This window comes from Rhinolophus sinicus, linkage group LG15, assembly GCF_036562045.2.
Source record: "Rhinolophus sinicus isolate RSC01 linkage group LG15, ASM3656204v1, whole genome shotgun sequence".
NCBI classification, from domain to species: Eukaryota; Metazoa; Chordata; class Mammalia; order Chiroptera; family Rhinolophidae; genus Rhinolophus; species Rhinolophus sinicus.
The window spans coordinates 30,493,698-30,509,450 of NC_133764.1; the positions used below are offsets into that span (position 1 = coordinate 30,493,698).

At 37.5% G+C, this 15,753-nt stretch overlaps 1 protein-coding gene across 1 annotated transcript in view; it reads left to right on the forward strand.

The window, feature by feature from the left end:
- Positions 1-15,753, forward strand: part of CEP112 (centrosomal protein 112) — a 346,080-nt gene that overhangs the window by 151,642 nt on the left and 178,685 nt on the right. Inside the window, exon 22 of the mRNA XM_074319364.1 lies at positions 1,629-1,811. Coding sequence (XP_074175465.1) covers positions 1,629-1,811 — 183 coding nt within the window. The remainder of the gene's footprint in view (positions 1-1,628; positions 1,812-15,753) is intronic.

The window sequence follows — 15,753 nt, forward strand, 5'->3', positions numbered from 1 at the left end:
ATGCAGTAATAGCAATAAAATTTAAAAGTTTCTCCTTTGTTGGGATTAACATTGTAGTTGTGTGAACCACAGAATAATAAAACATGCACATTTATTTTAAATAATTAAAGAAAAATTTTCTTCCCTTTTATACACTTACACACTTGGTATAGCATATAAGGAGAACATTTTTATGTTATTTTTTTTCTGTATATTGCCAATAGTGGAATAATGTGGAAAAAAGATTCCTAAAATTTAAATAAACATAAATTCACTAGAATGTCTCTTTATCCTCAGATGCAAAATAAATTTTTCCATATTATTTTATACATTATTTTGTTCTGATATATGTATATATTCGAGAGTTAGTATACTTTTCTCTAAATAGTGTAATGAATTTATGAGTGGTCAGAAATTCATTGTTGATTTCCCAATTCTCTAAGAAAAATCACAATAAGAAAAGATTTTGAAACCTGTGTTTAAAAGCAAATCTAATTTGTGTTTTGATTCTTAATTTGCAAGTTGAGGATGAGAATTTTAAATCTCAAAAGACAATGACTTCTGAAATTTAATGCAGCATGTGTGCCTGGAGAAATGAATGCTATAGCTTTAAGATAAGGTAGACTGGTGATTCATTACACGAAACAAGATCGATGTGGAGGAGGCTCCTACTGTTAGCTTTTTTGAAGATGGATTCTCACGCCGAAAATAACACAACATATTCTAGATAACAGCAGTTTTTTCCCCTGAAATCCACCAAAACTGAAGAAAAATCCAAGTGACTGTTCTTAGCAGCTGTGTGGCCTGGAGTTCACTGGGGAAGCTGGCTTCCTGCAGTCCCCTATTCATCACCTGCTTCAAAGACAGCCTGGCTGGCTATAGTTTGCAGGCCAGGTAGGGTGCCATTGTGCACAGTCTGGGAGGATTAGTATCAAAGCTGCGGCAACCAGGCCCTTGGTCTCCGGCTGCCATTCAGTCTTGCAGGGAGAGGCTAAGACTGGCCAAGGTCACAGTCTCCAGTGTGGAGTGGACTGGGAAAGGATCCTAAGAATAGAATGCTTTTTATGAAATCATGGCGCAAGCTTGCAGCACAGCAGGTGCCCTTCTGGAACACATAACATCTGTTTATGTTGGTATACCGTAGCTGACAATGAGATAATAGAGCTTTGAAATTTATCATTTTATTTTTAAAAAGACAACTACATATACAATAATCCAGATGCGTATTTAGCTCCGATCTGTTATTTGAAAATCATAAAGAAAACTGACCGATGTAATTGCTGCTTTTACGTGTATATATTTAAGCAAAAGCAAAGCGTACTGATTATTAACCATTTGTAACCATTGCTGATCAGTAATACCCGACTTCTTGGGGAGGAAATACCTGGCATTCAACATAATTTTTTTTCAATGTTCAGGCATTTGTGTCAACAGATTTTAGGATTTACTGAATATGCCCAACTGTCTTGACTATTAGATTTGGATCCCCCACCCCACCCCCCAAGTGAGAGTATTCAAGGGTGAGGTAATAATGACGCAAAAATAAAAATTTTAACTTGGACAAATTAGAGAAAAATTAAGCTGTCCATGAGTTGTCATGACGACAAGGATGTTCTGTTGATGAACTGTCCTCCTCATTGTCCAATCAGATAGTAGAGCTGAAGCTGGAGCATGAACAGGAGAAGACGCACCTATTACAGCAGCATAACGCAGAGAAGGATAGCCTAGTCCGAGACCATGAACGGGAAATGGAAAACCTGGAAAAACAGCTTCGCGCTGCCAATATGGAGCACGAAAATCAAATTCAAGAGTTCAAGAAACGAGATTCACAGGTAATTATCAATAATATTTGATAAAACGGGTATCTATTTTTAAAAAGTCATCAGCGTTTAATGTTTTCTTATTATTCTTGTTGATGCACGCTGTTTGATCATTTGCAAAACTGACATATAAATGTGATTTTTTTGTATTCTTCCTTCTATCCCCCCCCCCCCCCCCCGTTTTAGGGATGAATCAGGCTTTAACTACAGAAACCACAGGTAGCCAGATTAAAAATCCCATGGCGCGCTATAACTTGGCCCCTTTTTTTATAATCTTGTCTCAGTTCCTTTCATGATGGATTTTTTTAAGGTATCTGCCCCTTACCCCTCCCCTAAGCCTTAGCAAATCCCTATGAAATATATCAGCCTCACTCCTTGCTTTTTGTTTTAATCTCTGCAGGTAATCAAGCAGCTGTTTTAATATTTGCTTTTCCTTCCTAGTGTTGCTTTTTTTCATTAGATTCTATATTTGATTAGATCACTCAGATGGTAATTGATAAAAATGACTCCAGCGAAAGGCTATTTCCCATCAGGTCTGTTGCTTTTTCCTACATGCACATACACATGCCTCCTAGACTCCATCTCTGTAGTCCCTGTTGGAAGCCATTTGGCAGAATAACCCCCAGCTGTGGTAGCATTTGACTCTTCAAACTTATGGATGAAATGTGCACTGTCAGCATGGAAAATTATCTTTATAAATTTCAGATGAAAAAAATCTTAGTGAGCCTGTATCTTTGTAGTACAATACATTCTTTAGGGTATATATAATCAAAGGCCTTTAGTGTATCCTCTTGAAGAGATTGCTGTGAAATGTTATTAAAGAAAAATTGAAGAGCAATTGATAACAATAAAAAGATAATTTTCTTTGCTGATGAAACCATATCATATACCAGGTCTAAATACCTCTTTTCCCATTGAAATCTAACCATTTTATCCACACCTCACATAAGCTTCTTCCTATTTATCCTTCCTCCCCAGATAAGATAATTTTTAAACAATGAAATAAACCTCCTACTTGTTATAATATGTGTTTGAACAATTTTGTAATTATCTCTACATAAAAATACTGCTGATTAAATAGATGTTAATTTCTTGCGTGGAGGGTGGGAGGCGGTAAAGCAAAGAATAGATGTTATTGGTTATTTTTCATTTGACCTTGAGTCTTTGACTTTTGAATAATGACTGGGCAATATAAATATACTCAGCACAGGTTGTTGTTTTTTGTCGATAACCTAAGTTTGTATAGGAAAATCATTTGTAATCTGTTTCATGGGGGATTGCTAACTAAAAAGGTAGTCATTGTAGTATAGACATAGTACTGGAATAGTGAAGTGCTTCCTGTTCAGTCAACGTGTGTTATATTTTTGCCCCCAGCCTCATTAGAGCCTTTGTAAAATATACGGTGATCTTTCGATTGTTAGCCATACAATTTCTTAAGAATATTTTAAAACTCACATTCTCCTTCAAAGATGATGCTAAGCCTTACCATTGTCTTCTATGATAAGATATGTGGTTCTGAGTCAGTGTAGGGTCTGTTTGCCTAGTAGAACTGAATAATTGATACAATAAAATACATTAATTTATAAAGCTTATTACTATTTTGGTACTGTTGTGGAGAGCAGACACAAGTGGAGTCCAAATTTAGAGGAAATCTTTGTGATTTCTGTATATGTCGTATCTGCCATATATAGGGTGCGGTTCATCCAATGATAACAAAAGGGAAATTTTTGAATTATTACGTACAATTAAGCCACAGGGAGAGTATAGTAAGGCTATTAATTGAATGTCTTCTAATTGAAATATTAAGTATGAGGACCATATGACTTTTTCAAAGGACAGCAACATAGGATTATATTTCTTATATTTTGTGCCTTTCTTGAAACAATTGGAATTGCTGTCATGGGAATACTAATAAGCAATGGAAACAGGCTAAAGGCATTCTTGATCAAAATGAAAATGACTTTCTGTATGAGCTCTACTAAGTTAATTTTAGAGAATCTGTATTTTAAAACTTTATCAGTAAGTTATATTTTTAAAAATCTTATCATATATACAAAAATGCTAATAATTTGTGTTTATTTGTGGTTATTGATTGAGAATATTATTTCAAAGTTTCCTTCAGGTAAGTCCTAAATTTTCCAAATTATCTTTTCATGAATGTGTTCTAAATAATCTAATACATAATGCCTTTTAAGTCCTGAGTTCCATTCACAGATTTAAAAAAATATAAAGTAAGCATATATACTTTTAAAAATAGAAGTTTCTTTCAAATCACTGTTTTGTGGTATGATGCAGAACACAAGTATCTTAAATATTGGATTGCATAGTTTTTTTTATTTTGGTTTCAGAGAGGTTTGATTTTCAATTCATGTTTGGTTGCTCTGGTTTAGCAATGGTGGCCATTTTGTAAAAAGGACTATTTGAAATATTTAACCAAAGAGGATCAGTGAAATATTTTGGATACTATGTCTTTGTTTGCTGCTTTTCCTCCATCATATTCTTGAATGCAGACAGTATACTAAAAATCTACTTTTGGCCGCTTCCAAATATGTAATATATTGCTTATTGATATTATAAAGTATAGCTCCCTACCATAAAGTGAATCATATATTAACTAGGAAGTCCTTGTTAGTGAATATGCTATATAATTATTACAGGTTAGTTAGTATTCAGGTAATTTCAGTTTTACAAAGAAATGATAAGCTACAATAATGCAGGTAAGGACAATTGACCATTTCTTTCATTTTAGTTGGTGCATTTTGCTATTCTATGCATTTATAATATTTCTGTCTTAATACCTTGACTTTCAGTGGTAGGATATTTTATGCTGTGATTTGCTAAAATGCACATGCCATTTACCACCCTCATACAAGATGTTTAATCTGGTATCTACTTCAGGTCATAATGTTTAGGGAAAAGCATCCAGATCAGCAGCTATCAAGACATATAGAATTCACAACCTCATTGTCAAATATTGCTCATTTTTCAGATTCCTCTTATTGAAATTATTTTAGAGGAGGATTTGATTGATTTAATCATGTTTTTTAATACAAAGAAAATTTATATTTTCATTATGATTATTCTAGGAAAGCTTCTTCTAACATGGTAGTTCTACATGTAATTCTTGGTTTGCCTTTGAACTGCAGTGTAGTAAAAGAATTTCTACAATTTATCCCTTTGAATTAGAAATAAAATAGAACATAGGTTCCTTGATCCCTTAGTTGTTCTTTTAGGACCCTGAACCACTTAGAGATTGCTTGACCATGTATGTTTGTTGCCAAAGTGAGTGGTGTGTGTGAATACTGTAGGACTATTTACAGAGAATCTTTGTGATCTGCCCCAGACGGGGTGTCTCCATGTTAGGACAGCTGTCTACGTGACCTGTTGAGGTACAAGCAAATTGAGGAGTCAGGGTACCTAGGAGTACAGCAGCTACTGTGAACCACCATCAGTATAATGCAAATTAGATACAACAGACTTGAAGGTTATCAGTGATGCCTGAAAATACATGAAACTTCATTTGTAGTAAAACAGGTGTTTCCTAATATTGGCATCTCAGTGCCTTTATTGATTCCCTAAACTGAGAATCATGAATGATTTTTGTATAATAAATGGGCAGATCATCTTGATTTTAACTTATTAATTCACAGTAAGAGGCTGCACCTTTTTTTCCTCTTGTCTATTTTAAAAAAAAAGTATTCCAAACAGATATTTGTGATAAAATAATTTTTATTTAATTTTTTAATATTAAATTATATCTCAACATTATTTTCCATGAATTTGGGGATCTGGCCACAAGATAAAAATCTCTATTTATATGAACTGAGTGGTGTGTGTGTGTGTGTATGTGTGTGTATATGTGCAGTGGATTAAGCACTGACTATCATTCTTCAAAGATTGTTTAAGGACAAATTTAACAATATGTATGTTCTGAACGCTACTGTTAAACCTATACATGGTATTTCAGCTTTTTTGGGGGGTAGCATTTTTCTATTGAAAACACTTGATATTAATTTCTTCATATTCCAACTACTTTCAAAAAGGATTTGAGGCAGAATTTTACAATAAACACATGGTTCAACAGATAAGATATAATTGAAAATAACAACTAAGCAATAAATGATATTAACCACATCAGAAAATCGATATTTAAAAAAAAATCCTTGAGTTAAGTACAAATTTTGGCTCTGAGCTTGCCTAGAAGCCATGGCAAAGAGGGAAACAGGATGAAATGTGTAATTCTAATTATCTAATGAAAAAAACTATACCAGTTCATATATTTTTTTTCTAATTTTGAGAGAAATTTATGACATGGGACTTAATATAAAGGACACTGACCAATATAACTGATGATGTTATCTATATGTTAAAACATTTGGAAATAAAATCTGATGGGAAAACCTTAGATTCTTTAACTACTTTCACAAAATGTAGTTAGCAGATTTCATTTTAATTTATTGAGAATTCCATTCTCAAAATCAACAAACACAGCTGCTTTGAGAGATCCAATTTTGTATACATTATGAATCAAAAGAAAGCTTAAGTCATGAGCTTAGCAAATTCTAGTACTATCATTGTATGTCTGTCCCAGAAACCCTTACAAAATGTCTTTAGGAAATAAAAATTAGGCACGTGGCTAAGATTGTAAATAGTTAATGCCTTGATGTTAATTTCCAAGTGTGTTATTACTCTCTCTTTCTCATATGTGATTCAGTTGTCCTCAGAATTTACACTATGGAAAATTATAAGAAATAATAAAATCAACTGGTAATTTGGTCCAGGAATATAGGATATTTGTGCCTGTACTAAAATGTTTCACATCCTACCTACGTAACCTAAATAGTATTTCACCATCATTATTTTTTCACTAGTATCATTAGCTTGGTTTTGAGGTAGTACATAATTTTATTTCTTTGGGTCAAACTGGACTGACTGGTTAGATAAAGCAAACTCTGTAAATTAGAGTTCCCCCCAGAGTAATGAGGCGGTTGCTGTTAATGTAACCGCTTCATGTTCCCTCTTTTCCCCAGTGACACACCCAGTCACATCAGAGTGGTTGCCTGGTCTTCCAGCTGTGTACACACAGCACTTTGATACTCATCCCCTGATACACCGCATTATTTGTATTAGAGGAAAGGGCAGTGGAATTAAGTGGGGTTTATAAGTATTAAGAAGGTTTTGTTGCAAGGTGCATAATGCTTAATGTCAGATATTAGAAGAGTTCGTGGGAAAATATTTTTAACAATTAACTTTTTTATTTCACAAAAAGAAAATAAGACGTTTTCAGTGGAGTGGTGGTAAAACCTTGATTACAATTTTTAATTTAGTTTTTAGATGAAGTTTCATAATATTATCTAAGCACTGTATTTAAGATAGCCCAAGAACTTGCTGTGTACATTAAAATATAAATAGAGGTTTTCTTTACTAAGCCCCTTTTAAAAGCCTGTGAGGAAAATATTGTTTCTCTGACATCAAAAGCATAGGTTATACAGAATTTTCCAAATAGGACCAAAGTCCTCCTCATATTGATGGCAAGATCTCATTTTATTAGTATCCAATAGTGGTGTGCCTAAAATTATTATGTATGAATTTAATAGTATATATTGTTATATATATTACTATGTATAAGAATACTATTTCTTAGGCACTTAATTAGGAGAACATATAGGAAGATGCCCTTTCAAATAAAGTACTTTTTTTGTAGGTCACTAGTTTTCTTTTTCCATTATAATTCTAAAATTCTGTAATTATTTTCATCTTATAAGCACAAGAGTAGCATATATACCCATAATTAAACTACTATAAATAATTCAACTTGGTCTTCATTGTGGAGAAAATAATATTAAGTTTAAAAAACAAAAACCAGGCTGAGACGAGGAAATTGATTTCTCTAAGAATGATCCATTTGTAGAAGTATTACACAGTGTATCTTCAGCACTGTGCATATTTTTTAAATGTGGCAGTTGCCATGGAAACCACATTCTATGGCATGTAGTCCACTTTTAGATAAAGAATATTCGTTTTAAAGACAAACCTTCCAAATAATAACATATAAAGTATTCCTTTTGAATTAGCAACTTCACATCAATTAATAATGATTATTTTAAAAAATCTGTCTCTTATTCTCATTTAATAGATGGTTCTTGATGAAGTAAAATTCTGTACTAGAAATATTTAAAATAGAGAGTATAATGTGGTACCTCTGCAGTGGGGAAAATTTAGGGAGATTGCAAGGGGACACAGATCTGTGTGTACAGTGTGTCCTGCCAGACAAGAAGCTTTTAGTCCTACCAAGTGTCTAAGTGTCCAGGAATAATAGAGTCAGATTAAGTAATCTGAAGAGATGACCACATCCAATTATTTTCAGTTTGCAGATAAAGAACCTGTGGTTCAAGGACATTATAGTGCCCAAGGTCATAGAACTGGCAAACCAGGGCTTCGTAATCTTAATTCAGTGCTCTTTCTTTATCTCACGGCCTCTTCCGAGAAAGATTTCAGATTTTTGGAAAGACCTGGACGTGCAAAAAAGGAACAGGGTTATATGTGAGTCTTTGCCTAGCATGGGACAGACACACTGGTACTCTTTGTTCCCCAGGAGATTCTCATCGCAGTTTGCATTTCTTTCAGTGATTTGCCATACTTAACGTTGCTGCAGTCATACTTCAATCATGCTGCTTGGATTTCAGTTTTAGTAAGCAGTGCCTCCTAGAACAACACTGAATTTTTATGCTTGCGAGTGTTTAACAGCAGCAACAACTATTTATTATATGCTTCCCATATGCCAAGCTGTCTGCTGGGTCCTTTATGTTGCATTAGCTCATTCAGCACCTCTAGTACCCTTAGTACCCTGTAAGGATTAAATTTCCCATTTGGAAACTCTGTTTTGACCTTATGTGGGTCAGAAAATGACCATGTGTATTTCCAATTTATTGATGAGAAAAGATTCAGAAAGCTTAAGTAAATTGCCCAAGGTTACCTAACTAGTTGTGAGTGTAGCAGAGATTCCTGCCCCACACACCTGCTTATATCTGAGCTCGTTGTCTCTGAATTTCATTTATTCGGCATAAATTCCATTATATTTTCAATTTTGGGTTGTTAATACATTGCTAGATTTAAAATACTGATACCCATAACTCAGACTATGTACATCCAAATCAGGGTTCAGCCCGTAGTTTCAATCTGTCTCCGAAGCCACCAGCCATGGTTATGTCTCTATTCTGAGACAAATTCAACTCTGAAGAGACATGCATTTCTTAGTATTTTATTTGGGATAGAATTCCTTCCCACAAATTTCAGAATTTGTAAAATGAAAAAACGAATATGTTTTTTAGTTGGGCTCCCTTTAGGTTCTCACATTATTACTGAAATAAGGAGATATGCCCAGAGTAACAATCGGTCAGAGGGGCACACCAATCTCTGTAAAAATTGCTTAGGAATTTGCATTTAGTGTTGGTGAAAATAGTGTGTTGTGAGTGGTTTATTATAGGTGAATGTTACGTTCAGATGCTAATTGGGACTATTACGTGTAAGCTGTTCATTTTATGGAATGAATCTGTAAATCTTAAAGCCTTCAATCTTAGTATTTTTTCTCTGAAGGAACCCTTGTCAGGATCCTATTACATGACAGATAGTCAAAACCTTTTAGAAGTGAGGTCAAGTTCAAACCTGGAGACTCTCTCAACAGAAATACAAGGAATAATTAGACAACATGTTTCTTTTAGAATCCTCAAAAGCAATTTATGTTGATACAGTTTGGGCTTAATTCTAAAGTTATTTTGGTCAAAATGAAAAGTTTTCAGAAGAATTCATTTTCTATGTAAAATATCCCAGAAATAAACACACCATTATTCCACATGCTGAATATCATTTCCATTGATATAAGGTAAAATACCTTCAGTTATTTTCAGCATATTGCTCTTTTCCTCTTCACCTCGGCCTCAATGTAATTACTAAGAATGTTGGCAGAAATTATCTTTGAGGAACTATTGGGTGAATAACTCTTCCTTGATGTCTTAGAAAAGTCATTTTTGGATTTCTGACTCAGTCAGTTCTCTAAGAGGCATCCTGATGTCTTGATTTGTATATTTGAGGTCATTTTTGTGATAGAGAGTTGAAGCCAAAGTGCAAGAAATGATTGGCTAAATGATGATGTCATCTCATGTTCAAAGAGCAGGCAAATTGAACCTTATTACACTGTCATTTTGTCTTCCGTTCAGGACTAATTGGAATCATGCCTAGTTGCATGATACGAAAGATATTTAACACCTGAGCAGTTTTTCATGACAAAAATGACAGCAATTGATGTCAGGGAGACCTCAAACTCCTGTTTGAGGAAGAGAGCAAGGCATTACATGAAAATAATAGTCCGTTTGCAAACTTCTTTAATATTTGTGTAAAAAAAATATTTTTAAAATACTGTCATTAGGGGGAAACGTTTCAATAATAAGAATTGGCCTGAGACCTAAAGCACTGAAATTGGTGGATTTCTGTGAAACTTGAGATAATGTTTTTCAATTGAAACAAATATTAAGATTCAGTGAAAATTATTTTTCTACCCTTGGTTTAACAATTGTTTTAAATTGTTACCTGAACTCTCAAGTACTTTTGTATATTTGCATACTGGGCGGTTGGTGAAAGATCACAAGAAATCAGAAAGAAACAATACACAATTATGTTTGAAAATGTGTTATTTTTTTCAGTTCATTTTGATTTGTTTTGTTTAGATATGAAGTCAAGGCCTGGACTTACTAGTAATATTTGAAAATGAGTCGATGAGTTCATTCCTCAGAGAATGTAGTTTCCTGAAGTGTGTGTCCCGGATCTGGAGGTCTCTTCCTTTGTTAGGGGGCGGTTGCAATGCAGCATTTGACTTGAGGTGTGTGTGTATGTCCCCCACTGTCACTGCCATCACTCTGTGCTCTAGAGGAGCTTTCAGTGAACATGGCACCGACGGTCCAGCCAGGCCTAGTCCTATCTCAAAACAAGGGAATTTCCCAGTGGGAGGACTTGAAAGTTGCAGGTCTTTAAAAAGGTTAAAAGTAAACTGGTGATTCATTCAAGTTTGCTCTTTCAGTCAGTATTTATTAAAGAAACGAACCCCAGATCCCTAGGGTCAAGTGGGACCTTATTTATTTTGTTATTTGCAAAGATGTCATTTAATGTACAAAATGCATGTGTTCACCAAATGTTTCCTGAAAAGCTAATTTTTTGTAATGTAAACGTTATCCTCGCCTGTTGGGCAACTTTTATAATAGCTCTGGATAAAGTGATGTTGGCATCTGCAGCCAGAGAAGTGGAGTGTGAGGGCTGCAAACTTTTTGTTCTTCGCTTATTCAAATACTACTGCCAAAGCTGTCATTAGACAAAAGCCATGAGTTCAAGGGTACGATGTGTTCCTGCTCCCCCATCAAGGTCAGTCCTGATGTGCAGATGCTAATTCAGGCTTTGGGAATCCTGGGAAAATGCACTCTTGTGCTTCTGCCTCTCTAGCCATTTCTAGGATACGCAGGAAACTTCACAAGCTATTGCCATAAAGTTGGTTGTTTCTTAAAAAAAAAAAAAAATCATTCAATTCAGAAATAAGGATAGCAGAATAAATCGCATGAAAATCATAATTATTGTTATCTATTCTGATTTGCTCTTTGAAATCTCATGGATCCCTACTGATATTGACAAAACGGAATTCTGTGACTTTTGTATTTTTATGATTGTGATTCTTCGAAAAATATATTACATAAATCAAATTTGTTTCCACATAAGTTTTCCTATCTGTACAAATTAGGCAGAGTTATGTATATGGACTTTTCTTATGACATAGACTTTATTCAACTTGATTTGTTTATTCGGTAGAGACTTTCTGAGTGCCAGACCCTGTGGCGGGGGTGCACATCTTTAGGGGGTGCTTTTCACACCCTGATGTGTGTGCATGTGGCCCCAGAGTTGTATAGGGCATGGCGTTTATGGCCCTAAGTGGGTTCCTGCTCTGGGTACAGCAAAGAACAAGCTAGATCCGTGCTCTGCTCTAAAGGGACTTCCACTTGAGTTAGAGGAAGGCAGGCGATCTCACACACACACACACACACACACACACACACACACACACACATGCTCACACAGGGCAGGCGATCTCATACGCACACACACCCACACACACTCACAAGGAATGTATCACATTGTAATAACTGGTAGGTGGAAAATTAAAACGGAGAGAGATGATACAGTGACCGAGAGATTATGCTAGCCAGCCATCAGAGAAGGCCTCTCCACGGAAGAGCTATCTAAGCTAAGATCTGATTGATGAGAAGCCAGACTGAGGGAACAACTGCTGCAGAGGCCCTGTGTGTGCAACAACTGGGAAAAGAGGCCTGTGTGGCACGAGCCTGGCAGGTACCGGGCACGGCAGGGCCTTTAAGGAATTTGGGTTTAATTGTAAATGTGCTCGGAAGACAGAGGCTTTTAAGCAGTAAGGTGACATCATCTGATTCATGGGTTTAAAAGGTCACTGTGGCTGTTGTGGACAGTGCTGGGTGTCTGTATGACATAGGTCTTTGAGGCAGTAAGACTTGCTCCTGGGTTAGGTATGGGGAGTGCGGGGGAAAAGAATCCTTTAGAGTTTGGGTTTGAGCAACTAGATAGATGGTGCATTAAATATGAGGTGGTTAGGAGAGAATAAAAGCAAAACCAGAAGTTGCCAAGCTAAGTTTTAAGCTACATCTTAAGCATCCAGATGGAGATGTGCCAGACAGGGAGTGGGAGATGCAGGTTGAGATTCCAGAAATATGAATTTGGACGTCCTTGGCATACACATAGTAAGGAAAGTCTGGGTGCAGTTACCCGGATGCAATTACCAATTTCTTAACGAATGTGAAGACAGAGATGCTGGTTCATGGTCAGTCTCTACCGCTTCCTGGCTCTATAACCTGAGTAACCCACTTCATGCCTCCGATCTTCATTTTCCACATCTGTAAACTCAGTCATCCATTTAGTATCATCTGTTGAGCTCCCGCTATGCGCCAGACACTACACTAGACCTTGGAATATTAAAAAAGGAACAGTCCCTGACCTGCAGCTTGTGTGGTGAAACAGGCATGGTGCATCTGTCATAAAAGGTGGGTAATAAGATTCCTACAGATAGGAGCAGATAGGAGCACAGAATGCCTTCCTTTAACATAGACAAAGGTGACATCTTACCACACATCAAAGGCTGCACAGAAAGGAAACATAGTAACAGTTAGCCCTGGTCAGAAGGACAAGCTGCCCTGATTCTCAGGTCACCTTTTGCTGATTATACCACCTGATTTGTGTGACTATTCAATCAGGCCCTTTAAGATACTTTCTTTACCATTCTTTGGTGTGGAGGGAGTTTAATGGCCTCCCATCCCCTCTCTACTCTCTGGAAACTTTGTCTACATGCCTGCCTTTCCCGCCATATGTGTAAGGAACTGGTAATAATACCAGCATGGAAACGGACAGTTACATTCTGTGGCTTCCTCTAGCAGGCCCAGTCTTTAGGCCTTCCAGAATTCCAGACACACACGCACACACACACACACACACACAATAAAGTGATAAAGGTGCTTTGATTCCAGGTAAAGAAGATGTGGCAGCCATGTATGTGGTGTGGGCACATAGGGTCTGGGCAGGTGATCAGAAAAGCGGCATTAATAGAGATATCATATGCATTGAGTTTTAAAAATGAGTAGAACTTTGCTCTGCAAATTAGAATAGTAAGCATTCTGAACAGAAGGAGTAGCACGATCGATACCGGGAGAACACCATATCACGTTGAGAAGTCTGGACTGGATCTCCTTGAACCTGGTCTCCCCTCTGGGGTTTCTACTGCCTACACGTGCTGCCATTTCTGTCTCGTCCACTTCTCCACATCAGTGTCTTACTTGTGACACTTCCTACTCCTTCTGGTTGTTATTTAGAACAGTGTTCTGCCAAGTATGCTCATTAGGATATAGGAACCACAACAACAAAACACAGAACTTCTATGTATGGGTATTTGTATTTAATTTTTCAAAAATACCTATTTTGTATTAATATAGTAGTATTGTTACAGATTTATACATGCACACACTGGGCTGCTTGCCCCACATTTTTATGATAGGAGTGTCTATAAAAAAGTTTGGAGATCATAACTGTAAGCAGTCAGGAGTCACTGAGGAATTTTAAGCAGAGGATTAAGAATTGGAAGACAGATCGGAGGCTGGTGATTGGTTAGGAGCCGTTCCAGTGAGAGATGATCAAGGGCTTAGTTAAGGCACCAACAATGAGGAAAGGTGGTGTGACAGCGAGGGAGACAGAGGAGACCCAGAGTCGAGTGTGGATGTGCCACAGGACATTTAGGTGTCAGTGTCACTTAGGCAAGTGGAAATATAGGACTAGAGTTCAAAAGAGAGCTCTTCTTTGGCAATAAAGATTTGAGAGTCACCTGCCTGGAGGGTAACGGATCCTAAGGAGGGGGAATAGAAAGGGAACAGATGACACTCCTTGCCTAAAGGAAGATGGAGGAAATGGAGCTGGACAATAAGACTGAGAAAGTGGGTCAAGAGTGGTAGGAAGGGAACCAAGAGAAAGTGGTATTTCGGGAGGGGAGGGAGGACAGCAATAATACCTAACTCCTGGATTGTTGTGAGAAATTGACATGTTAGTTTGTTTATGTCAATACATGAACTGTGGCCAGGCAACATAAACAGACACGCGCACCAAAGAACAACAGTCTGCAGCAGGACGTAGACTTTGCGGTCAGGGAGCCCATTTCCGAGATGGAAAATGCGAGGCCCAGATGAATGAAGCAACTCAGGCACTTAGTGGCAGAGTCAGGCGTGATTTGCAGGCAACACTGAACCAGGCTTCCATGGTGATGTGGGGAGGACCAACTACAAGCCTCGCCCAGCGCCGTCAGTCCCACTGCCACTCCTGGGAGCAGTGAGGGTTCAGGTCCCCAGAGAGCCGGGGTACAGAAAGGTTTAATAGCTCCCCTAGAGAAGCAGTGGTCCACTGTCAGGGTCACCCAAGGAGGCAAAAGGACCAGGTTTTGCCTGGGCCTACGTAAGAGCCAAGCGTTTGAGGATGTGAGATCAGAGGGAGAGCATACGTAGCCTGCCTGCCCTCAGTCAACTGGGGATAAGGGGATCAGCTGCTCTGAAACTCCCCTCAAGTGCTCGGATTCTCGGACTGAGTCACTTGGCTGTGAGGAAGCTCCCGCCCCAGAATAGTCTACCACCACGGCGGGGTGACCAGTTACCTGGCTTGAAATATCTCTAAGGAGAGTTTGGGCTGGCTAGCCTCCTCTCTCTTGCTGGCCCTTTTCTTTATCTAATGCGTCTGCCTTGACTAGGTTGCTCATTCTTCCACTTCAAAATTCAAAAGAAATATATACAGTACAGTAGAATGAATTGTTGAATGGGTAATTCATGAAACTTGTAAAATTTAAATGAAGAAAAATATAAGGTAAAAGGCACAAATGATTTCTCTTAAGGTAGAACTACTCATCCATCCCCAAGGATTCCTTCATTTATCTCTGTTCGTTCTTCCTTTATTGAATACCTTCCTAACAGTCCCGGTGCTCAGAAGAGGTCTGCAGAAACTCCTAAGACAGAGCCTGCCCCTGGGAGAGTTCCCAGTCTCCCCAGGCCATTCAGCAAGTCCACAAAGATTCACACATGACACCATTGCTGTTACCTGGTCCTGTGCCCTGCATCCCCAGTCAGAAGGCTGCCTATGCCTGAAGGACCAGGCAAGTCTTCACATAAGGGAAGGGCTGAGCAGCACTGAGGGAGAGAGGAAAATAACTGCCATAGCCACCACACTGTAAAATTGTTTCTGATTAAATTGCTCTCATCACGCTGACATCCATTACCCTGAAGAAATGGGAGTTTTGATGGGTGGAAAGAGTATTAAAGGAGAAGGAAGAGGAATATTGCAGGAAGAGAACTTCCTGGGGGGG